This window comes from Crocuta crocuta, unplaced genomic scaffold, assembly GCF_008692635.1.
Source record: "Crocuta crocuta isolate KB4526 unplaced genomic scaffold, BGI_CrCroc_1.0 scaffold82, whole genome shotgun sequence".
Taxonomy (NCBI): Eukaryota; Metazoa; Chordata; class Mammalia; order Carnivora; family Hyaenidae; genus Crocuta; species Crocuta crocuta.
In genome coordinates this window covers 1260335-1286045 of record NW_027528352.1, presented here as the reverse complement: position 1 = coordinate 1286045, position 25711 = coordinate 1260335, and the positions used below count along the sequence as shown (strand labels likewise).

The following is a 25711-nucleotide window of genomic DNA, read 5'->3' as shown; positions in this document are numbered from 1 at the left end:
GTGGCCTCTGGTGGCTCTGCTGCTCTGGGCTCCAAGGCCCATTGGTTTGGCTTGGGCTTCCCGAAGCTGCGGTCGGGACCGTGGCTACCACCTGCACACATCCGACTCTTTCTCTGACAACTGAAACAGAAAACAAAACAAAAACGGCCGGGACAGTTAGAAACACGAAGAGCGTCCCGGGGAGGCACAGATCTGGGCTAGAGACGCGCGGTCCCCAGGGCGGCGGCGCCGCGGCACACCTNCCCGCCAGTCTGCTTTTGAATTAAAAGATACCCATGGGTTCGCCATGGAGAAATATCCGAAGGTTAATGTTATTTTTCGGTTTACTGCGCGGGATTTAATGTTTTTATTTTCAGGGGACTACGAGGAGTGTCTCCACGGTGCTCTTCTGGCGTGGGGCTTCCCAGAGTTCTTACCCGGCTCTGTCCACCGAAGAGGAGACAGGGGCGCGACAGGCCACCCTCCGGAGCCGCCAGACAGCCGGTCCCCGACGCCCGCCAACAGCCTGGACCTAAACCCCGGGGGGATCCGCGGAAGGGGCGGCAGGTGCAGCGGGGGGCGCAGCGGCCTCGTCTGGGCGCGAGATTTGCTGCTGAGAGGCGAAGGCCCTCTGCGCCCTTCCTCTTCCCCAGATTGATTGATTTTTTTTTTTTTAATTTAAGTTGAAAAATTCCCTAACCTCACAGGGCTGGGCCCCGTGCGTCAGTCCACTACTCACCTCTGCGTCCGGGCCCAGAGCCCGCAGGGTCCCGGGCGGCCGCGGGTCCCGCCCGCAGAAGCCGCTTCCTCCCGGTGCTCGCCCGAGCTGTCTGCGCGCTAGCGCGGCCTCGTCTGCCATCTAAGCTTCGATCGCCTCTTAGCAGAAGCCGTTTTTCGTCTGGGAAACCTGGCGCGGGTCCCAGAGTTGTTCGGGGACCGAACTGCGGCGTGACACCCGGGCCACCCCTGGCCCCGCAGCTCGTGTCCTCCGAACTCCCCTTCTGGAAGCCAGACGGCCCGAGCGCTGCGGGGGCCCTTCCCTCCCGGGCGGGCACCGCGCTGGCGGTTTGGTCAGAAAGAAAAGGAAAGCGATGCCTCTGTAACCTGGTCTCCTCTCTCCCCCAAGTTCAGCAGCCTACTCCCCCCTCCAAGTCTCCCGACTTTTCTCGGGATGGAGAGGCCCAAGGATCGGAGAGCGCGGGGTCTCACCGCCCACCTGCCTCGCTCCAACGCCGCGTTTGGCAAGACTTCCTGCGGCGCAGGAGCTGCGAAGAAGGTCGCTCCGGAGAGGAGACAGTGACACGCTCTCTGCTTGGAAAGTTCTTCCTTCTTCTTCTAGTCCCAACGAGCCTCCACGCCCAGACACAAAAGCCCCGCAGGTTCTGTCGCTGTGGCCGACTTTGCTCACCCCCGCACCCTTGAAATTGATCCCCCTACCCCCGCTTTGGAGCCGGTGTAGACATCACCTTTGCAACTGGGCCTGGTTTTTCTGTCCCATGTCTGCACCTGGAGGAGCTGCGCCAGTGTGTCAGGAGTCCAGCCCAGGTGCCAGGATCCAATGTCTTTCTCAGGTTGAGGCCTTTGCAGGCTCTGGGCACAGGCAGCTGGGCGCCCGCAGCAGCGCGCAGCTCCTGCTCGGGCAGAAGCTCCCAGGTCTGGAGTCTGCAGTCTGGGCGCCAAAAGCTCCACACCCGGAACAACCAGGCCCTACTGCATCGATGATGGTACCAAAGGTACCAAAGGTACTGACACAGGCCACAGGCCATGCGCCCTGACCAGTGCACACTTCTTCCACGTTGAGACAGTACGCTTTAATAATGGAATCCCCAGCATATTTTTCCCTAAAGGAATTGCTCGGATCACTTCCCAACTAAGGTCACTCAGAGCACTATGTTTCCTCCTGGAGGGATTGCTTTAGGAAGGGCATTTTCGAAGCTACTGCTCTGAAATTGTCTCTGGTCATAACTAGCATATTGCTTCCTAGATTGCCATTTGAGACACCGTTGCAATACACCAAAGACTTCTTCCTTTTTCCCTTTCTTGGTTACTGGAGCATCTTTGCAGTGTTCTCACACAAAAGTCACAGACATATCCCAAAGGTACAACATTACACCTGAGGGCATTCCAGAACTCCAGCTCTGTCCAGCAATGCTTCCTTCAAAGCACAACAGACTGGCCAAGCCATTCTCACCCTCCCCTCCCAAAGGCAATTAATACAAATTGTCCTTAGTCCCAACACACCTTCAAGTGATAACTTCAAATAGGCAATTAAAAGAGTAGTTAACTGGGGGACCAGGGATGCCTGTAACATGATTTTAAGAAATTGCAGCATCTCAGGATTCAGGTAGCAAACTATTTCAAATGAGCCACAGCTTGCCTGACCCTTCGACGCATGGAGGTAGTGTTATTTCTTGCAGAGGAACACTCCTTAAAAAGTTAAAAAATACATATCAATTGACTCCTGTTTTTTTTTTGTTGTTGTTTTTTGTTTTGTTTTGTTTTGCAGAAAAGTTTCCTGCCCCCCGTTAAGCTTTTCCTCACTGCTAGGAAAGCAGAGAGGACTGTACTCCAAGGCCTAAAAACGTATGCATTGAAGCTAGTGGTAACTAACTTAAAACAGGTTTAAAAATGGCTAACTAATTACTGCCTCATTTGCTACTGAACGTTTCAGGAATGATTACCAAGCCTTACCATCTGCTTACTCAGGGTTTGTTTTATGGACTTTGTCTCCCCCTTCTCCCTTGCATTCTCTCCTATGTGAAGTCATTTATTCTAAATGAACCCATAAAAGGACATTTCCTAAGAACTTAGCATGAATATACTTTGCCAATGAAAGGGTTATTATACTGGTGCCTTGTCTCCTCCACTGGTGACCCTCATTGTAGAAACAGTTCTTGCTTCATTAAAGTAGGTGCCGGAGAGAAAGGATGAGGGAAATCTTACCAAGGTCATGCAAGCTGAATGTGTCAGAGACACGCTTCATTTTCTCATTCTTTGCAAATATTCTAGGGTTTGGAAGCTTCTGCACAAGATACTCTTGTGTACACTTATTTTTCAGTTCCTATCCCAAAAGGGTTTCTATCCTAGAAAGAGTTTCAAAGGCAGTAGATAAATTAAATGAAATAAGTATTCAGTGATATGCTAAACACAAGAAAAAGTTTTGGTAAGGAGCAATTCTGGCTTAACCTCTCTGTGCACCTTGTCCAGTTTAGTTAAATTATCCCTGCTTCTGTTATCCGTGTGTGCTTCCACTGTGTGTGTGTGTGTGTGTGTGTGTGTGTGTGTGTGTTAGAGGGTTGGGAGATAACAGGGCCAGAGTACATTTTAACATTGTACTGTATGGTGGACTGAAACATCAACAAGCCAAATTTCAGCTGTAACAAAGCTTAGCTTTCCCCCTTTGAAGCTCACAAATATGGTTTCTAATCAATATTTTTTCTGATTTTTATAATCTTTTTACTTGATTCTACAACTCCAAGTCCATTGTTTGTGTGACTAATTATAAAGAGATATACCTAACAATTTGAATATTTAATTTTATTTAGAATAAGGTTTGCATATGCCATTTTTTCATATACCATATGTAGGGCATATTATCAAATAAAGACGTTAAATAGGGACTATAAACTATTGTGAACTTCTGAGTCTAATTTCTTCTTTAATGTAAATGGGTAAATATGGAAGGGTAAAGAGTTACATCTTTCTACTGGCTTTTCTATTTAATATATATTTCTTCCATTGGCAATGCCAAGGGCAATGCCCTTCTTTGTCTTCTGGTCAATCTGTCCATGTTTTTCAAGACCCACCTTCTCCAAGAGGCCTCTTTTGGTCAGTTCTACCCCACCCTGGGATGGCTGTCTTACTTTACCTTTCCCTGTGTGTCTATGCCCACCATGTGCCACACAACTCTATATCTTCATGTATCTTCTTGTTTTCTCCCAACCAAACTTAAAAGTCTAGACACACAGGAACCTTTTCTTCCACTACTGTGAAATAGAAACCACCCAATGGCATATGATTCATTAAGGCTAATCCAATAAGTAAGTATACAAATTGAAAAGAATCCTTTGAAGGACATAGAGGATCTAAAGAAGATTCCAAAGGCAACATGCATGGGTTACACTTACCCCTGACATTTGTTTTTACACCACCAGCAGCAATGATGAAAATTGGCACAACCATTATCCACAAGAGTGTACCTGTTTATGTTAGTTTCTCCTAATTTCTCTCCCATTCAATAAATGAAGAATGGAACAAATTTTGGAAAACTTTGTTAGTTTCTTAACATATGATTTAATGGTAAGTTTTACTTGCTCTTTGCCAATTTCAGAGAAGTGAAGATTTTTTAAAGCTTGATTGAAAAGTTGTTTAATTAATGTAGGTGAAAGTTATACGGAAAGTGATCCAATTCTTATTGTAACATAAGACTCACTGAGGACAGATTAATAAGTTAAGGGATCTTTGTAAGCTATCTCTAGGATTAAACACCTAAGAGGAAATTTAATTATGTCTTGAGGATGATCCTTCCAGGAAGAAAGAATTAAAACTGCTTCCTTTTTTCTTTTAACTCTTAAAGTACTCTCTGCTGTCAACAAAGAGATCATGTATGTCAGGTATGGAAAGAAACCATTTCAAAGGAACCACCATTTATTTATAATGAAATCAATAATCAACTACAACAACTTAAGATTAATGACCCGTGCTACTTCCCATCTATTTTTTCTTCCTAAAGCAGGTAATCATCAATTAATTCTGTTTACCTTTTAATAATCTATAAATTAGGACATCTGCAATGATGTATCACAAGAAAAATTGTCATAATCTTTTACAGACATCTCTTCTACTTCTATATTGGTATTTGTTTATCTTTCGGTCCCCAGAGCACCAAATATAGTGCAGGTAATAGGTATTCAGTTAATGTTTATGATGAAATTAATTTGTCTTTTGTTTTGAATGATGTTCTACTCATCAGCTCACTTGGCCTAACCAGCCATCCCTTGAAGTATTATTCCAATTTTTAGTTGAGGAAAATGATAATCTGTACAAGGTCATAAAGGTAATAAATTGTGAATATTAAACTAAAATCTATCAATTTCTTTCCCTATTAAAATACTGGAGGGAAAGATGGAGGGAGAGAGAATATACATGATTCATAACATATGTCTCATTGTTTTAAAAGTTTTTATAGTGCTACAGGAAAACGTGTAATAGCAATTGCTAAGGTGACAAATTCTAAGGCATGTAAATTTTGCAAATTGCAATAATAATAATAATTGACTTTTAAGAATCATAATTTGGCCTCAGTCCTTCTGTATATAGACATTTATGCAAAGTTCTTGAAAAACAACTTGAATGAAATATAACAGATAAAAATGAAGATATAAAACATAGTATTGATTTAACTATTACTTTGTAATTTGAATTGCTATTGATATAATTAGAGACTTTGGGTTTCAGCTTGTTATTTGGTAATTGGGTAAAGATTTTGTGGAAATGAAAATATAGTATTATGGAGTCAAAGTATTATGTAAGGAAAAATGAAGATGATCCCAATGAAGTTAAAGCATGTGATTTTTCTATTTTAATTCTAACTGACCATGTGACACTAAGGAAGGTCATTTAGTTTTTCTGAGTCTTAGTTTTGGGAGTGTACAACCACTATAAGGCAAATCTTCCCTTGTCTGCCTTCTCAAGTAGTAAGGAGGATAAAATTTGACAGTGCGTATGAAAATACTTTGCAATTTCTTCCTTAGTATGACATTATTTTAGGATGTTATATTACTGATTATTCACATGATTAAATACCCTGTAAGATATGAAATATTTGGGTATCAATACAATTGATGAGGACAGCATGTTCATTGCTGAAAAAGCTATATTCTGATTTATGAAGAAAAAAAATGTTTAAAGTAAGCTACCAAAAAGGTAAATATAGGAATTAGCCCCGTAGTATTTTCCCTCCTCTATGCTATAGAGCAATATCTGTGTAATGTTTATGTTTACATAAGTAGGTGACATTACTGTCCTGAGAGACCCTAGACAATCCTCACAAACTTCAGGTTCACTTACATTCCTCTTGGCAGGAAAGACACAATATAATGAGTGAGGGTAGATGACCCCAGAATTTAAAGCCCGCATGCAATCAGAGAGCAGAACTCACAGAAAATAAGCCAGAATGCTGCACTGACTGACGGCCTCATTTAGGAAGGTGTCAATTTAACTTTAAACCTATTAGCTCATTGAGAGCAGAGGAGAGAAGGGGATGTCTCCAAATGCAGGAAACTGTTGCCATAGCATTTTCCTTCTCTATTTCTGCCTACTCCTCCTCCCCCAAAGCAGCAACAATTTGTGCTCTACGGTTTTCTTTCAGGAACCAGATTTCCAGCAGCCAGGACTCCAGGGATGTGATACCTACCCCACCTAATAACCGTACCTGGTGGGGATACTGAATAAGTCTGAGAGTGCTTTTAAGTTTCTCAGGACAGAGTCATCTCTGCGGATGCAATTGCAGAACAGGAAACAGACTCAGGGAGAATTTTAGCCCCCCCAAATCTCATTGGCTATCTGCACAAGCCAAGCCACAACACTCACTCCTGCAACACAACCGATCCCTTTCAGTACTCGCAGCCGTGGACAGCTCCCTCACCTCGCGGTCGGTTCCTCTGCAGTGAGCCGACTCGCGTTCAGCCTGCACGGGTCGGTGCGGCACCCGCCACCAAGTCTTCGGCAGCGCGCAGAGAACACGCGCTTCCCCCCGCCTCCCTCTCGGTGCCCCCGCCCCTCGCTCACCCCGGCTCACTCCAGCGGCGACTTTGAGGGATTCCCTCACGGGTGGCCTCTGCAGCAGCACATCTGGCCTCATTCGCTGCACGGCGAGCATGGATCTCCGAGGAAGAGCCTTTTCCAGCGTCTATAGACTTCGAGTTCTCCTGATGCTGTTCTGTGAGTAGCGTTTGGGCGACTGCAAGGGCAGGGTGCACTATTTGCAGAGAATAGAACCAGCAGAGTAAAACCAGTAGCTTAAGGTCAAAATGTGGCCCTTAACGTTTTGCTATTTTCTTTCTTCTTTGCGGGCGGGGTGGAGGGCCTTCCCGCCAGAGGCAGGGAATTCCCCAGAGGGCCACACACCTGTACGGCACATCCCAGACAGAAAGCTACACGAGCCTGCTTCGTGGGGTCTGAGCATTGGCAAGAAAGATTTGGTTTTAAAAGCCTAAGATGAAAGAAAAGACCAGTCGGCTTACAAGATAGTAAGGATTTACATTTTTAAATTTTATTTTTATTATAAATTAACATCAACGGAGTTGAAATTGTCGGCTCTGGGTTAGGGAAATGGCTCGCAGAGCGCACAGCAGCCAGCAAGGAACTTTATCACCCCAAAGCCTGCAGACCACGATCTCTCCACCCCCGTGCCCGCGACGCGTGGGCTCACTGTTCCCGGAACCGATAGGATTTTTTTGGTTTGTTTTTCCGCAGATACAATGGCTCGAATCATGGCAGAACAAGAAGTGGAAAATCTCTCAGGCCTTTCCACTAACCCTGAAAAAGATATATTTGTGGTGCGGGAAAATGGGACGACGTGTCTCATGGCCGAGTTCGCAGCCAAATTTATTGTCCCTTATGATGTGTGGGCCAGCAATTATGTCGATGTAAGGAACCTTTTCCCTCCCGGCTTTCTCCTAGGGCTCCAGGGGCGAAGGGCATTCTCCCTCAAGGCCCCATGAAGACCTGGGTCGCCCGCCTTCCCCTTCTGCGCCCCTGCAGGCTGCTCCCGAATGCTGCATGGGGGTTCCGGCTTGTAACCTTCTGCTCGCCCTGCCTGCTTTGAAAGTAACCCCCCTTTCTCTGCTTCCCTAACGGCCGGGTCTGCACGTAGAGCATCTAACCGCATGTTCCCGGACCTGGGAGCGCGCGAGCAAAGGAGCGCTGAGGCGTGCAACCCCGAGTTTGGACGCGCTGCCCTTTACAGCCCCCGCGGAGGCCGGGAGCGCTGAGGGGGTGCGGGGCGTCTGTGTTCCCAGCTGATCACGGAACAGGCCGATATCTCACTGACCCGAGGAGCTGAGGTGAAGGGCCGCTGTGGCCACAACGAGTCGGAGCTGCAGGTGTTCTGGGTGGATCGCGCATACGCGCTCAAAATGCTGTTTGTAAAGGTAACCCCGAGGGGGACGCGCAGAGGGGGCTCTGCCTACCTCTGGGTGGGTGTGGGCGGGGGCCGCCCCACGGTTTCCTCACCCAGAAGCTGTGGAGACGAGTGACGCGCGCCTTCCCCGCTTGGCAGGAAAGTCACAATGCGTCCAAAGGACCTGAGGCGACGTGGAGGCTGAGCAAGGTCCAGTTTGTCTACGACTCCTCAGAGAAGACCCATTTTAAAGACGCAGTCAGCGGTGAGTGGTGGCCCGAAAGCTGGGGAGGGAGTCTGGCAAAGCCTGGGCACTGCAGAGAGCACAGGCGTGGAGACAGAATTCCTCAGGAAACTTATGGAAACAGATCCTGGCTTTGCACTCTTAGGTCACGTCCGCCCTGGGCTTTCTCTCCAAGGTAGAGAAAGCGACAGCACCTGCGCGTCCTCTGGACCTTAGGCCTTGTAGATGAGCAAGGAATCCTGGGCCTAGGATCTGGTAGCCTAATCCTGGATGAAACGCCTCTTGAGGGCCTGTGTTCCCCCTGACGGCTTCAGGACGATTTCTTATTATTTGTCCTTTAAAGGAGCACGGAAAAGGGCAAAGTTGTATTTCTTTCCCCTGCATTCTGGTTTTTCTTCTTATGTGCAGAAACTTGAAAGGGACAGTGTGACTTCTTTTCTTGTTTAGCCTGCAGTATCTTTTTGTTCGTGGCCCTAGGCCTCACACTCGATCTTCAGTCATTGACTGCATTCACCCCAGAGCAGATTCTGAACCATGTCCTAATTTATTAGCTTTTCCTGCCCATCGCTCCAACTCACCCAGATCCTCCAAAACTATCATGGCAAAAGCAACAGCCCTTCCCCAAATAAGAAGGTTCACATGTGCAAGAGCCATCAAAGACCACATGTAAATTAATTAACCAACTTACATATTTAGTAAACTGTCTCATCTCCTAATGAGGCCTTCCATCACCTGGGCACCAGTGTTGGGAAAAGATTTGTATTGAGCATATGAAAGAATATACATCTCATGTCTCCCTTTCCATCCCTTTTTATCATTGCAGTAAAAAGAGCATTTTCTTCTCTTCATCAAAATCCATATTCAAACACTTCTCCCAGCTTCTCCCAGTTAAATTAGATACGTTCCCCTCCAAAAAAGGGAAAGAGGGGGAAAAAAACACAAACATGTGCCTGAAAAGGAGGAAAAGGGGGCAGACGTGCAAAGAGTGTATATGTGTGCTAGGGCGTCTGCCCAGAGCACCATCAGTCAGTCCTGCTTTGTTGAAGATCTTTTATTCTGTGTTGGCCAGTGTGAAATGTGGAAAACCAAGTCACTGCTCTGTTTCTTTGAAATCTCCATTGTCAGGTTTCATATAGTAAACAGGGTTTGGTTTTTTGGTATCACTTTCCTTTTCCAGAAATAAAAGATTTCAAATCAATGTTTAAGGAGCCGTTGCTCCCGAAAGAAGGGGAGTACCTGTCCTTTGTCACTACTTGATCCCATCGGCAGAGCTCCAGCCGCAGCGAGGCAACACAGAGGATCAGAGGGGTGTCTGGAGCTGAGAGGCAGGAGGAGCCCACCCATCTGGCACAGGAGGTTAGGAGGTTAGGATTCTGCCAGAAATAGGGGCCTAACCATTGCCTTGGGCCTTCCTTGCAGCGGGGAAGCACACAGCCAACTCACACCACCTCTCTGCCTTGGTCACACCAGCTGGGAAGTCGTACGAGTGTCAAGCTCAGCAGACCATTTCACTAGCTTCCAGCGATCCACAGAAGACAGTCACCATGATTCTGTCCGCGGTCCACATCCAGCCTTTTGACATCATCTCTGATTTTGTGTTCAGTGAAGGTAGGTTGGTGGGGATATGAGTGGGGGGAGGAGATGGGATGGAGGGAAGGAAAGGCTGACTTCAGGCTGGATGGGGGAAAGGGACCTGCCGGGGTCCCAGGCTGTTACCACTTGTATTTTCTTCAGGCTTACATGACACTTCCTCTCACTGTAATATTTTAGGCTGTGAACTGATCAACCTTCCTCAATGGTTCTTTCTTCTCCCTTCCTCCTTCGCTTCATTCTTTCCTCTCCCACTTTCCCTTCCTTGCTCCCCCTCCTTCTTTATTTCTTTCCTTTCTTCCCCTTTGTTTGCCAAGACAGGAACGTTGATAGGGAGAAAGATAACAAAGACCATTTGGAATATATAATATATATAGTATATATATTATCTATATAATTTTGATGCAAAATTTCCCAGTGAAAAAGCAATTAAAAATCTCAAGCACTTATGTAGAGAGCCATGGATTACAGAAGGGCCTCTGCTTCCATGGGCCTTCATTTCTCCATGTTATTTCGGGTACTTTCTTTCAGCTGTAGTTTCTACCATTGTGAGGCTAAGTTTTTGTGTGGCTAGGATGCAATGTGTGTGTGTGTGTGTGTGTGTGTGTGTGTGTGTGTGTGTGCGCGCGCGCGCGCGCGTGTTACAGGAAGAGAGATTCATGAAGACCTGCCTCCCTCCAGAACTCCCCTTTGTGGGGAGGAAGACCCTTGAGGCTCCAGGAAAGCATGGTTCTCTGATCCTTTCCTCCTGGGATATGGAGAAAGGCTTCTCAGTTTGTGCTCCTCTCTGAAAAGGGGACAGGCAGGATATAGCCCGGGCAGATTCAGGATGTCCACATTCTATTGGTTCTCTGCATCCCAGCGGAAGTTGGGCACAAGGGGATTCCACATTTCTAAAATTTATCTGAGTCTCCCAAGAATTTATACCAGGCAAAGATAGGGTGAATTAATTTTTCAATTCATTTGTTCTCTCTTGTCTGGAGAAGCTTGTTAAGGATGGTTTGATATGCTGTTTATTCCTTGTGGTTAAGAAATGGGGAGAGACTCTGGTTGCTTTATGGATGCCTTCCTTTGGGGTGGGAATCCCCAGATGAATACAACTATTGGAACATACAGGATATGAGGGAATCCTCACCTGTGTCATACACAAATCATTAAATCATTTCCTAAGGCATGCAGCTGTCATAAAATTCCCTTCCCAAATCAAACTATACTGTGTAGAATCCACGCACCCCCCCAACGCCATGATCATTTAAAGACCATTTGAACATTCTTTAATTAAACTGTCTTTGACAGAAGACCCTACTTCTTTTTTCCTCTTTGTATTTTTAGCACCTAACATAGTGCTTGGTACACTGTAGATGCCCAGTTAACTTTGACTGAAGTGATTTTCTGAAGCTGCGAATACAATTAACAGGGACTTCCAAATGCTTGAATGTCAGATGAATCAGGATTTAATATGTTTAGTAAGTCAGTGCAATACTTACTTCCACACACTCAGGGAAGGATGGGCTAGTTCCATTTTAATAGCTCTTCCACAAAATTGAAATTAAACTCGTAAGTGTCAAGATTTTAGCATTTTTTAAAAATCTGTTTGATTACACAAGTGTTTATGAAATAGAACAGTGTCTCTCTTAAACTGAAAATGTTAACTATAATTAAATGTAGTTGGACTTCCGATTACTGATGACCAGGAATTCATGATGAACATATTGGACTGTGTAGAATCAGCCTCAGTGTTCCTACCATAGATATTTTTGAGTTTATGCGGGTACTCTTCATAGTCTCAAATTACTCTTTGTTTTTTACTGGTCAGCTGTTCTTTACTGGTTGGCGCTATCTGTGCTGTGATGGCTGCTTTTACTAGGTCCTTACTGCCACCTCACCTCAGTCATTTTGGGTTATTTCTACACTGTTGCTTATGGTCACTTATGAACTGAGAAACCAAATCTCATCAATGTTTAGAATGCTATACAAAATAAGAGTAAATGAGCACTGACTCAGGACCAGAGCTAGTTTCCTGAAAAGCAGTGGAGTTCATAGCATGGACGTAATGGCATCTTTTGTTTGAAAACCAAGTTTTATTCACTTCCAGGTCTTAGATGGACACAGTTGCTGGGTAGACTTAGAGAATTTGGAAGCATATAGACCGTTATACATGTAGATGTATTATTAAGCACAAGCAAACGGTGTTCGTCTCACCCAGGCTTTTCTGGGTAATAATTAGGATGTCCCCTCCTATATGGTGCCCTGGGGCTCAAAGCTCCTGCTCCTGGGAGGAAGCAAGCCTCATTCAGAATCACTCACTGGATCCGTGTGCCTTTGTGTGGCAGGGTTTCCTTTGTTCCTGGCTCCTCCCATTTGTGCCTCTCAGCACCTGCCCCCCACAGTGTTTTGTAAGGGCTCATTTGATTTGATTTGGTGGAATCCAAAAGCTTCCTTTTAAAAGTGCCTTTTTGGGACCTGGGACTTGCCCCCTCCCCTGCTTTCCCAGAAAAGCAGCTCAAGAGGCTCTGGATGAGCAGCCTGCCCCAAGTTGGGGGTGGGGAGCAGCATCTGGTCTCATAACTGTCCACTGCAGGAGTATAGATGTGCCTTTGGCACGTGTGTGCAGGATGTATAGTCAAAGGGACTCCAATGAAGAAGCCATTCCCTGTGTAAGGGGGCCATACTGGCAGTCTGAAGTTTCACACCTACCTGCTTAATAGACTCTAAGCAAAGCAAGGAGTCAGTGAAATGGAATACTGGATACTCACGGCACTGAGAGCAGCTCAAATGGGGGTTGACATCTTTATCACTTAAATCCCTTTAGTTCATTGAGCTCCACTACTATGCTGATCCTCAACAGAAGTCTCTTAGCCCAGCATGTCTCCAACTACAGTGTGCACACAAATCTTCAGCTGCATTGTGCACAACTGTGGTAATCTTGTTAACATGCAGAGTCTGGTTCAGTAGGTCTGGGGGTGGGGCCCAAGATGCTCCATTTCTAGCAAGCTCCCTGGTGATGCTGNGGGGGGGGGGGGGGGAGGTTGAGGAATCTTGAGCTGATCAGGGAAATGATATGACCTTGAGAGGCAATAGTACACAAGCTTTATTGGGTAGTGCTTCGACAGGGTTGCGTCAGGATGGATCAGAGCATGAAACTATCCATGGGGAGGCTTATGGGGACCACCATCCAGAAAGGAGGAGGGCCAAGGACCTCCTGGCAAGGAGAGGGGTACCAGGGAGGGTGCTTACATGTCTAGGCAATATGGCACAGCAGCACAGTAAGGAGTCCCTGGATCCAAGAGCTCTGAGGGGCAGCAGAGGCTAAGGCCTATCTTATCAATGGGTAAAAGCTGTTGGGTGAAGTTTGATATGCAAAACAGGCAGGCTCTAAATAGCTAAAAGTGTGCTTGTTTGGGCTGGTTTTTAAATAATTAGATGTGTAAAAATTTGAGTTTGGCATGATAGGCTTTCCAGCTAATGGTCTCAGCCTGCGGTGAAGAAATAAAGCACCTAGGTACCCATACACAGAGGCTACTTTGGCTCATTTCTATAACCAATACATTTGTATGGCAACTACCAACCTGCAGTTCAAAACACCTTATGTTTCTCCGTTGGGGTTGATTAACATGTCCTTCCACAATTACGTCCTTATAGTGTGTCCCTTTGCAGGCCCCAGGAGATTCCTGGCTGTCATAGATGAGGATTGCATCACTGATAAGCCACAGATCAGCCCAAGAATTTTAATGCTTGAATTAAAGGCAACTTTTATACATAATTACAAAGAAACATAATAGAATGGAAAGGGTATCTCAGTTCCCCTTTATTTAAATTTTTTAAAAAGTTTATTTATTTTGACAGAGAGAGAGAGAGAGAATGAGCAGGGAAGGGGCAGAGAGAGAGGGAGACAGAGAATCCTAAACAGCTTCTGCGTTGTCAGCTGAGAGCCTGATGCAGGGCTTGAACCCATGAACCTTGGGATCATGACCTGAGCTGAAATCAAGAGTCAGACACTCAACCGACTAAGCCACCCAGGCACCCAGTCTCTGTTTCCCTTTATTAAAGATTCAGGTTTAAAAGGCACTTAAAAGTGACCACATATAGGCTGGTCCCTTTTTAATTCTCAAAGAGGAGAAACAAGCAAACAAACAAACCTGTAAAGAAGGTACTGAGAACCCAGATGACGGCAGAGAGACTGAGGCTCAGAGAAGTGAAGTCATTGGTGAAGTCTGCCCCCCTAGTGGCTGCTAGAGCTGGGACAAGAGCCTGTCTTTGGGTGTCAGATCCTGTGCTCTTACTCAGAGCCTAAGCTGTTTCTAATAAAAACATGTGAGCACAGGAGGCACCTTTACAAAGGTTGTTGAGTACCCTGAAATTTATGAACTTTTTATTAGTGTTCCTAACAGCATTATTGGAAGATGCCACCTGATCTGTGTTTTAACAAGATATGTGTTTTAATGGAAATGATCACATCTTACCTTTCTCTGTACACCAGCCCTCAGTAGGGCACCCCGTGGCTGGCTGCCACGTGCAGGAAGGCTTAGCTGATGCTGACCCACAGCATTGCGTAGACCTGTGATTTATTTAGCACCTCCCAGCAGGTGTAGTTGATCCTCAGGGTCTCCTGGGTAAGCAGCTAGGGGGAGATAGTCCTGTTATGAACAATGCTGACAGGTGTGTCAAGGGCTGGAATGTGGAGCCCCAGTGTAGGGCTTGGAGCTAGCCAGTTGTAGAATTCAGTGTTCCTGGTACTTTCCTGGAATGTAGTGTTTTAGGCTGGGTTCCCCAAGGAGCAGATCATATGCAAGTATGTAAGTACAAGTAGTTTATTTAGGAGGTGGTTCTAGAAAGCACTGGGAGGGGGGTTGGGAGATGAGATAGGAAGGCAAGGCAAGTACAGGTACTTTAGTGAGCAGGTGTCTACTGTGGGCACCTGGGGCTGACACTGCTGGAACCCCCGAGAGTGTAGAACCCACATCAGCATTATTCAGCCTGGAAGGTGGGAACAATGGCATTTACCCACCAACTGTTATCCCCCACTGATGTCTGCTGGGGTGGGGGAGAAGCATTGACTCTCTGAGACTTCTAAACTGCTTTGTAGGCAAAACCAATTGCAATGTGTGAGAAAGGTAGCTGCCAAGGACACTGGATGGGTCTGCTACATGTAGGTTCTGGGGTATATGAACTTTCCTGCCCTGTCAGAGCTTATAAGGTAGTGAGAGTTTATACAACTCTTTCTTGTGCATGCCATGTGCCTGGTACACAGTGGCATCAATCAACAATTGCTTTTATTATCTTATTTTAATTGCTACTGAGAGTATCTGCTTGACTCCAGCCAAAGATCTCCAAAGCCCATTCATACTGTTTCTCAGTATAAAAAATACATTTTGCTGAGGTTACAGAAGTCCGGAGTCAGCCCAGAGAAAAGAGGCAAGCTGCCCTGTCAGAGGGTGGAGGAAGTCCAACCAGCCCCTTTCTTGAATGGGAACAGTCTGGGCTGTTAGCAGAGCTTGAGAAGCAATTAGTTTGCCTTTTTGCCCACTGCCCACCTTGGTGCTTTCATTTGGGGTGCAATGAAGAGTTCTTGTCATTGGTTAGCCTCAGGGAGTAAATACACCATTGAGATGGCTGTCAAACCATCAAACATACAAAAAATGGTGGTCATCAAACAAACAAGTAAACATGAAAATAAAACATGGACTAAAAACCAGAACTGAAGATGAATCAGAATTTCAGTGGCATTGGATTTATGCTTGAGGGTACCTTACTTGGCAGCTGGCAGCTGGCAACAGATTAACCCTCTGTTGTCTGATTTGTCTTCATCTGGTCCTTTCTAATGACTAGACTGGTTGTTGTCTTTTGTAGCCATATGCCACCCTCTTCAGGCTCTGTTTTGTGCACTCAAGAACCCTGAGCCCAGCCAGGGCAGAGGCATGAGGGACCCCAAGCCCTGTGGAAGTGAACAGGGAATTAGGGGTCTCTGAGCATCCAAAGCTAAATTTAGTGTGGGCTAAGCCAAAAGATGCTCTTCTCCTAGGCAGAGACCTAGAACCTTCCTGTTTTATAATCTGTGGGTTATAATCAGTTTATTGCACAGGATCTTAACCCTGAGGTCCATAGGGGTTGTGGATAGAATTCTGGGAGTGTGTGAATTTCAGTGAGAAAAACTTACATCTTTATTTTCACCAGTTTCTAATTTTTGACATTCCCTTCAATCATAAATGCAGAAAACAATCCATAATAGTGTTAGTGGTGATAATTAATGAATAATTAGTGGTGCCTTTCACTCCAATAGAAATCGTAGATATTTCCATCCCACATTTGCTTGTGTAGATCTTGCAAAGTAACAGTGATGCTTCTCATTACTTTGCAATCCCAGCCAGTGTGTGTTCTAATAAAGGGGTACACATATTGCTTTTTCCCAACTTATTTAAACATATTTTGATAGCTGAATTTCAGTGTAATCTATTTCCTCCATAATCCTGTATGTTTTATTTTTATGCATTTGTAAGCATGATTCTGAGAAATGGTGACAGTTTCATCATTACTGGTACAAAAAAGGATGGCACCTCCTGCCTTAGTGGGTCATGGCCAACACTGTTTTAAGTTAAAGAGAATAGACTGGAGTGGAGATTATTAGATGTATAGGGTCAAGATAAGTATTGTTTTGTGAAACCTTGGTTTTGATTATGCGTGTTTACCTATGTTCTGAGCTAAAATGTAAAACATTATTTTCCCTCTGGGTCAGAGGCAGAGTTTGAAAACACCAGCTTGGGCCTGAACATGGCACGTGTGTGTGTGTGTGTCCCTCTGGCATGAGCTTACAGTCTTTCATTTAAAACCCTTGGGGATAGATGGGTTTCAGAGTTCAGGATATTTGAGACTTCAGTGCATAGTCCATATATTATGGAAAACCCCAGAAGAGTCCAGGTAGTTCCCCACAATCAAATATATTAATATATCTGTTCCCTGCAGTGAAACACATGAATCTTCATGCTAAGTAGGTTACATGAGAATCACTAGTATCCTACATTAGTTCAAGTCAAGTGTTGCTGCCAAATACATGATACAAAGTTCTTGGGATTTCCAGAGCTTTGTGGATTTTGAGATGGTGGATAAGGGATGGTAGACTTGGGAAGGTTCCCTTATTTGACCACTTAGTGGATGTGAAGAAATGAGGATGAGGATTCAATATTTTTTATGATAATTTTTGACATCCCCTTATTTTCCCATGACTTTTTTGACATGTCCATAGTTTAATGTTCCCTTTATATACCCCCTTCTGTGGCGGGTTTAATTCAGGTTTTTTCCTAAGGCACAAAAAATAATTTTTAAGAAGTAACCCACAATTATAATGCTAAGTGAAATAAGTCATAGAAAGATAAATACCATATGATTTCACTCCCATGTGGAATTTAAGAAATAAAACAAATTAACAAAGAAAAAAGGAGACAAACCAAAAACAGACTCATAACTATAGAAAACAAACTGGTGGTTACCAGAGGGGAGGCAGGTAGGTGATAGGTGAAGAGATGATGGGGATTAAGAGCACACTTACCATGAGGAGCACAGAGTGATGAATAGAATTGTTGAATTGCTATATTGTACACCTGAAACTAATATAACACTGTATGTTAACTACACTGGAATTAAAATTAAAAAAATAAAAACAAAACAAAAAGGAACTAAACCGCAATGGTATTTTAACCATAATTTTTTCTGTCAGAAGACATGCTTTTCTCCTCCATTTTTCTTAAAAAATGGGGTATTTTATTCCCCTATAACTACACCACATTATCAGTTTAAAGATAATACTTTACGGAACAATTGGGGGGCCCAGTCAGTTAAGCTTCTGATGGACTCAGGTCATGATCTCACAGCTCGTGAGTTCAAGCCCCACATTGGGCTCTGTGCTGACAGCTCAAAGCCTGGAGCCTACTTTGGATTCTGTCTCTCCCTCTCTCTCTGCTCCTCCTCCATTCAAGCTCTGTCTCTCTCTCGAAAATGAAGAAACATTTTAAAAACATTTTTTAAAAAGTTAAAAAAGATAATAGTTTGGGCAGTATGATTCTGATACTAATTCTGATGTGTGGGTGTTTTTCCCAACTGCTGAGCAATTCTCTGATAGCTGCTGGGTGTTCTACAATTCAACTCACTGCTGACACTATCTACCTGAAAATGCCATCAAATGCCACAGGTTAAGGGCCTGTCCTACAAGACTGGTCCCTATCTCCACTTCAAATATCAACTGCAAGTCCAGGCTATCACCTCCGTTTCTGATCAACTTGCTATCAGAGGGTTCTGTGACCTTCTCCTTGAATTCTAGAGAAGGTCACAGAACTCAGAGAAATATTTTACTCATCACATTACCAGTTTATTATAAAAGGATACAACTCAGGGACAGCTATATGTAAGAGAGGCATAGAGCAAGATAAGGGAAAGATGGGGGTGGAGCTTCCATGTTCTTTCCAAACCCACCACTCTTCCCAAATCTCTATGTGTTCACCAATCAGATGCTCTCTGAATCCCGTCCTTTGGGGTTTTCATTGAGGCTTCATCACATAGGCACAGTTGGTTAAATCATTGCCCATTGGTGATTGAACTCAAGTTCCAACCACTTTCTCCTCCTTGGAAATCAGGGCAGTGGGGCTGAAAGTTCCAGCTTTCTGATCACAAGGTTAGTTCTCCTGGCAAGCAGCCCCCATCCTTAGGTGACCCAGGGGCTTTCCCAAATCTACCTCCTTAGCTACAGTCAGGGGCACGTTATGAATATCAGGGTGTAAGTTTGCAGCTAGTACATGGAAAATGAGCAAAGCCCATAATGTACGTTAACATTACACAGGCAACAGCATGTTGAGGAAAACAAATGGCCTTTGTTAATAGAATCCCTATCCCAGGAAGCCCCATTTCTACTCATTTTTCTCTTCAAAGAGGCAGTGTGGTACGGTGAAGGGAAAAACCAACCTTCTGGGTATGGAGCCCTGGGGCCCATAGCTGTCCTTGGTGCAGTGTGTAACAACCTTTAGATTTTTCCAGGGGGAAATGGGTATGTCGGGCTGCAGGCTGATGCTCAAAGTGGAACTCATTAGAATTGAATCAAATAGTGAAAAAGAAAAGTTCCCTACTGATTCTTTTAGGTCCTTCTGATTATAATAAAGAGAAATGTTCAGTTTAGTGCTATTAATAGCACTTAACCCTTCTTTGTAAAAAAACAAACCAAAACCAAAAAACTCTTCTTTTTTCAGTCAGGAAACATACGTATGTATGTATGTATGTAGTTGTATGTTTCCTGATTTATTTTAAACAATTTTGTTCAGGTTGTAATTGAAATACAATAAACTGCACATATTTAAGTGTATGATACAAGAAATAATTGACTTAGGAATGCACCTATGAAGCCATCACTACAATCAAGAAGAAAACAATATATCCATCCTCCCTGAAAGTACCCTCATACCTCTTGGCAATAAGTATGTTCCTCACTGAATTTTCAGAAACCTCATGTACCTCTGTGACCAGCACACACAGCCACAGAGCCCAGAAGCCCCCTTCCTGCCCATTTTGTGATTCTGTGGCTTTTAAATGCCAGTAGGTCAGGTCTGCTACTGACCTGACCCTAACTCTACCCTTAGCTCATGTCTGCTAAGTACCCCCCTGAGTGTGCTTGTGAGTTAGGCTGCTGAAATTCAAGTTGGTGCTTCATTTCTTCTAGGCAAATTACTTAGCCTCATTCTACCTTATGACTAAAATGGGTATGATAACAGTATTTATCTCATAGGGTTGCAGTGGGGATTAATGAGAAAATCTTTGTGCTTAGAGCTGAAGGATAATTTAGGAGCCATGCATATTAAGTATACTAGTACTTATTTTATCTTTTTTGAGAGATAAAGAGTGTGCACAAGTGGGGAGAGGGGAGAGATAAAGAGTGTGCACAAGTGGGGCAGAGGGAGTGGGAGAGAGAATCTTAAGCAGGCTTCATGCCCAGCTCAGAGCCCAACTTGGGGCTCGATCTCATGACAGTGAGATCATGACTTGAGCCAAAATCAAGAGTGGGATGCTCAACCCAGGTGCCCCAAGTGTACGCTTTTTTTTTTTTTAATGTTTATCCTTTTTGAGTAAAAGAGAGAGAGAGAGAGAGAGAGAACAAAAAGGGGAGGGGCAGAGAGAGAGGGAGATTAGAAGCAGGCTCCAGGCTCTGGGCTTGTATAGCTTTTCAAAAGCTGTATATTTGCCTGAAATCTTCCAGACTCTAATTGCTAGAATAGGCTCAGGCCTTATTCTCTTTTCTGCTGGCCTCAGGAGAGGTGAGAGGAAGGACTGTGTCAACCTGGAGGAGCCTGGCACACAGTCGGTGCTCAACAAGTGCTTATTGGGTCACCCTGACTTAAAAACTTGCTCTTAATGGGGGGCACCTGGGTGGCTCAGTCGGTTAAGCATTCAGCTTCTGCTCAGGTCATGATCTCGCGGTTCGTGGGTTCAAGCCCCATGTCGGGCTCTGTGCTGACAGCTCAAAGCCTGGAGCCTGCTTCAGATTCTGTGTCTTCCTCTCTCTCTGCCTCTTCCCAACTCGCGCATGCTCTCTCTCTCTCTCTCTCAGAAATAAATAAAGCATTAAAAAAAATTTTTAAAAACTTGCTCTTTATGAACAGATATCTAACGTCTGTTTTCTCCAGTTGTGGCTCATGAGTTTGGTGAAGAGGCCACCAGTTCCCCACAAGGAGCAAAGGAGCCTGAGCAAACGTGTCCTGGTTTCTAGGAATGTAGTTTTACTCAGCTCTACAAACTATGTGACCACCACGTTGCTCCAAATTGTTTTTCTGGTTCTAGGGAAAAATTGAGGCACAGGGCTATTAAACTGTCTTGAGGATAAGAGGGTAAAATGGAGTCAATGCCATTTTAGTAACCATTGCGAGTAACATTTTCTTTCTTGATCTAGGTGCTAGTTACATGAGATGTTCATTTGTGAAAATTCATGAAGTTCTGCACTGTCTTTTTAAAAATTGAAGTATAATTTACATATATCAAAATGCACAAATCTAAAGTATTTAGCTTGACACATTTTTTTAATGTTTATTTATTGGGGGGGGAGGGGCAAAGAGAAAGGGAGACACAGACTCTGAGGCAGACTCCAGGCTCTGAGCTATCAGCACAGAGCCCAACTTGGGGCTCAAACTCATGGACCATGAGATCACGATCTGAGCCAAAGTCAGATACTTAGCCAACTGAGCTATTCAGGTGCCCCACAGCTTGATGCATTTTTACCTGTACTTGCAACCACATAACCCTTTACCTAGATCAAAATAAAGGATATTTCCATCACACCTGGAAGTTCCCTGTCCTCCCCATGTGTAAGCATTTTTCTGATTTCAATCACCATAGACTTAGTTTTACCTGCTCTTGAACTTCATATAAATGGAATCATATAGTATGGACTCTTTGTGTCTTAGAGTTTTCACTGAACAAAATATTTTTGAGAGTCATCCATTTTGTTATGTGTTCATTCCTTTTTATCATCCCTTTTTATTATTGATTAATATTCCTTTGTTTTTCCATTTCACTTTGATGGACTTTTGGGTTGTTTCCAGTTTTAGGCTATTGTGAATAAAGTTTGTGTGAACATTTAGGCTCAAATCTTTTCGTGTCCATATGTTTTAATTATTCTTAAGTAAACACCTAGGAATGGAATGCTGGGTTATAAGGTAGGTGTATATTTCCCTTTATTAGAAACTACTGGACAGTTTTACAAAGTGGTCGTACCATCTTCCACTAATGATATATAAGAGTTCTAATTTCTCCAGATCATTATCAGCACTGGATATTTTCAGTCTTTTTGAAAGTTCTATATTGTGTGCAATTCTCTATGTGTACATATACTTCAATAAAAAGTTAAAAAATTAAACCAACAATAAAAATGATGGTAGTTGTGTTTAATGCTGAAACTGAAATTTTAAACCAATCATCTGGATGTTTTATTGGCACCTGCCAGCAATCCAATGACCGCATATTGCCCTGTTTAACAGGTACACTTTAATTTTACCTTGTGCAGAAATATTAAGTAATATTATGGTTCATTGGGGGAACATTATTTCTAAAGAAAAGAGTCTCCCCAAATATTCCTTGAGAAACTTTTCACCTCCATTTCCCTTTTCGTTTTGATAGAAGATTTTATGATTTGAAATATTTTGACAGGAACTGATTGCTTTTCTTCTTCTTTACCTTTTCAGAACATAAGTGTCCAGTGGATGAGCGGGAGCAGTTGGAGGAAACCTTGCCCCTGATTTTGGGGCTCATCCTAGGCCTCGTCATTGTGGTCACACTGGCGATTTACCACATCCACCACAAAATGACTGCCAACCAGGTGCAGATCCCTAGGGACCGATCCCAATATAAGCACATGGGCTAGGGACCAGTAGGCAGCAGCCCCTAAGGCCCCCTCTCCCGGCTGGATCAGGTAGAGAAACAAAAGCACTTTTCCACCTTGTACATGGGATACACCAACATAGCTACAATGCAACAGGCCTGGGTGTCCAAGGCTTGCTTGGCCTGCATCCATGCTTAAACCCAGGGATGGGGGTGGGGGGGAATTCTTTTGGATTCATGGGGTAAGTGGCAGATGTTCTCTCCACTCTGGGGAATGAGGAATGAAGAGGGAGGGGTCAGCCAGTCTTCCTGCTCATGGTGGCTTGGCTTTGACTCTCCAAGGAGCAACACGTACAACTCAGAGGAGTATCTGGCTCGAAGTCTAGGGATTGAAAGACACTTCTTTCGGAAAGACACCCCTTTGGGTTCAGAGAAATGGGGGGTGCTTTGCTCCCTTGGCCTACCTTATACAGTTGTCAATGCACACAAAATACAGCCTCATGCTCCCTCCAGCAAGACCCCTGAAAGTGATCCTTGCTTCTGGCTGGCATTCTGCATGTCTAGTGATTGTCTTGGGAATGTTTCACTGCTACCTGCACCCAGTGACTTTGCAGCACAAGAACGTGTTTAATGTAACTATGCAGAGCTGTTTGGACTTCATAATGTGTCAGGTCCAAGTAAGGGGACCTGAAGAATCAATCATGTGAGTTTGTTTTTCAAAATGAATTAAAACACACTACTGACTAACATTTGGCTGCTTTCTTGAAACAAGACGACAAAAACTGATATGGTTTCTTCGGCATCCAGAGAAGAGAGGGAAATGTTGAAGATGGGCTTTCATTTCTGCGAGACGAGAGCAAAGAAAGTACAGGGAAGCCAAAAGAGGGAGGTTGGTTTTTCCAGGTAAAAAACCATGGAATTACTTTGACAAAGAGAATTTTAATAATGGCACCTCTTGAATGATTGGTCTAATACTGTTTTTGATGCTTCCTGGTCTTGAGTTTGGCATTTCACTTCAGATTAAAAAGCTGGCCTGAACCTGGTAGCCTAGGTTGTGTTGTATTTGAATTAAAATATAATTTGCTGAAACTTTCTAGAGAAATGGACATAGTTTGAGTTTCACTCACTTTCTAAATAAGAATGTTATCTAAACAATCTGAGCAAGGGTAGGAAAAATTGTTTTCTCTGGTGTTAGGATGGGAATCTCTCCATGCCCCATACCATCTCCATTGTATGAGAGCAACTCATGAGTTCATCTCCCCAAGTCATCAACTGCTAAAAGTAGCACATCCTTGGAAGTTCATCATCCCGGCAAATCTTGACAAGTACCAGCCAATGTTCTTCCGTTACTTGTTTGTTTGTTTCTCTGTCAATCTGTCAGTCTTTTTCCCTGCACTATCTCTCTTCAGTGTCTGCTCAGTCCCAGTGAGGAAGAAACCCTGATTCCTCATGACAGTTGGCCACTGCACCAGTAGAAGAAGATACCTTTAGTCATCCACCATTTTGTCACCCCATGCCCTAAACTTGACATTACTCTTTCCTTTGTAGCATCTCATGTATTTTTTAAAAGCTTCCCATTTATTTGGAACCACCCAAGAATCTGGGGAGAAATGGACACTTAGATGTATCAGTGAGTTACCCTTGCACTTTGTAACCCCTTCAGAAAAAAAAATTTTAGACCTGACTCCTACTTCTGAATACTCTGTATCTCCTTAACTTACTTTTACAAAAGGAGATTTGTGTCTTTTAAAAATTTTGCTTTCACAAAACATAGGTCTCATGATTAGTTTTGGAATCAGCATTCATTCATTTATTCAACAAACAGGTTTTCAGCACCTACTAAGCGCAGTCTCTGTTCAGTATACAGTGGTAAACTGACAAGTTCAAGTCTATGGGGGAGGGCTGACACGCACACACAGGTTGTTCTAAAAAGAACAAATGCCCTGGCTCTTTTTACAGTGTTGTCATATAGCCACATCCCTGTGTTTAAGCTGATTAATTAAATCTTTTGAGAATCAAATCTGAATTCTCAAATATCAGTGGCTTTTCTGCCTGCAATATGCAGTATGTGCATAAAGCCACATTACCATGACTATACTTGCTATAATCACAGCATCTTTATCTAGTTATCCTAAAACTAGCTCAGTTCAATCTCAGCCTAATTTCTTTGATCCTCTCCTTATTTCTCTCAGTCTTGCCTTTTTCTTATCAACTCAGTGGAATAAAAGGGAGCCTCCTAATGAGGGCAGGTGCAGTGGTCTCTGGATGGCTAACCCAAGACATCCAGAGGAACTGACTCAGCCCCCTGGATCCCAGCCCGGGCTCCGTTCATGGCCATTCCTATTGTCCTGCATTTCACGGCTGCTCCTGTACCTGAGTATAGCAAGCTGAGATGGTGGCTCATGTATCTGCATTGCTTCTCAAGCTCAGAGATGAGAGAGAAAACAGACAAACCACAGATGCTCAATTACCCCTTTAACTGTCATTTTTTCCTTACTGTAGTTTTAAACACAACTGCCTCTGGGCACAGAAGGATGCTGTGTCTGGTTGCTGGCCTGCCTGCCTGGAAAAGCTGGGCCAGATGAACCATATGCAGATTTCTGTGGGGTGGGGGTGAGTTTGAATTAAATTCTGAATGTGCTTCTTTGCAAGCCTGCCCCATTCTGGGGAAATAGCTCTCAGTAAAGCTGCCTCAGGGGGCAGGGGAGACTGTTCTCCAGCCTGAGAAAGCCTTCTAAACTATAATCACTCTCTTCTCACCAGTTGTCCAGCCTTTCTGTTAACAAAGACTTGGCAAAGCTGAGTAGGAGTGGGAGACACAGGAGAAACAGGAATGGAGAAATGGGTGGGGGAGGGGAGACGTGGTAGGAAAGAGGAGCCTAGCAGAGCCCTGTCTGTGGAGGCAGCAAGCTGTGTGCTCAGGAAGGGGTGTTTCCCTGGGGAGGTAGCCCCAGCTGGCTTTGGGCCCAATCACTTCCCAGGAACAAATACCTGAGTTACCAGAACCGGGCAGATGCAGCTTTAAATCAACATGCTTCCAAGAGCAGTTTGCATCCGAGTCATGGGGGGCGAGGGGGGTGGGGGGCAGTTTAAAACCTCAGTTCTAGAGCATCATCCCAGAAGGATAGGGAATCTCTGTGGTGAGACCTGGAATCTGCAGTTTTACTCTGCTTCCCGGATAATTTTGACACAGGGTATGAAAACGGGAAAAGCCTTTGCTCTCAGACTATCTGAAACACTAGCCACATTATGCAGCTTCTCTGATCTGAAAATGGACCTTACTCACCAATCCTTGCCAAGTTATTTGAGGATTCATGACAGTACATTTAAGTCCCCAGCACAATGCCAGGCACCCTGGAGACACTCCATATAAGCTAATTTTAATGATATGCTTTCTAGCCCATTTCTTAACATGTGCATTCAAAGTTCAC

General features: G+C 44.2%; 1 protein-coding gene across 1 annotated transcript; it reads left to right on the top strand.

The window, feature by feature from the left end:
- Positions 1–6356: 6356 nt before the first annotated feature.
- On the top strand, positions 6357–23027 carry LAMP5 (lysosomal associated membrane protein family member 5). Its single transcript, XM_077753752.1, has 6 exons — positions 6357–6921; positions 7456–7628; positions 8001–8132; positions 8261–8366; positions 9765–9953; positions 22145–23027. Exons 1-6 carry the CDS (start codon positions 6858–6860, stop codon positions 22321–22323), a joined length of 843 nt encoding a protein of 280 aa, XP_077609878.1. The 5' UTR covers positions 6357–6857; the 3' UTR covers positions 22324–23027.
- Positions 23028–25711: the final 2684 nt, after the last annotated feature.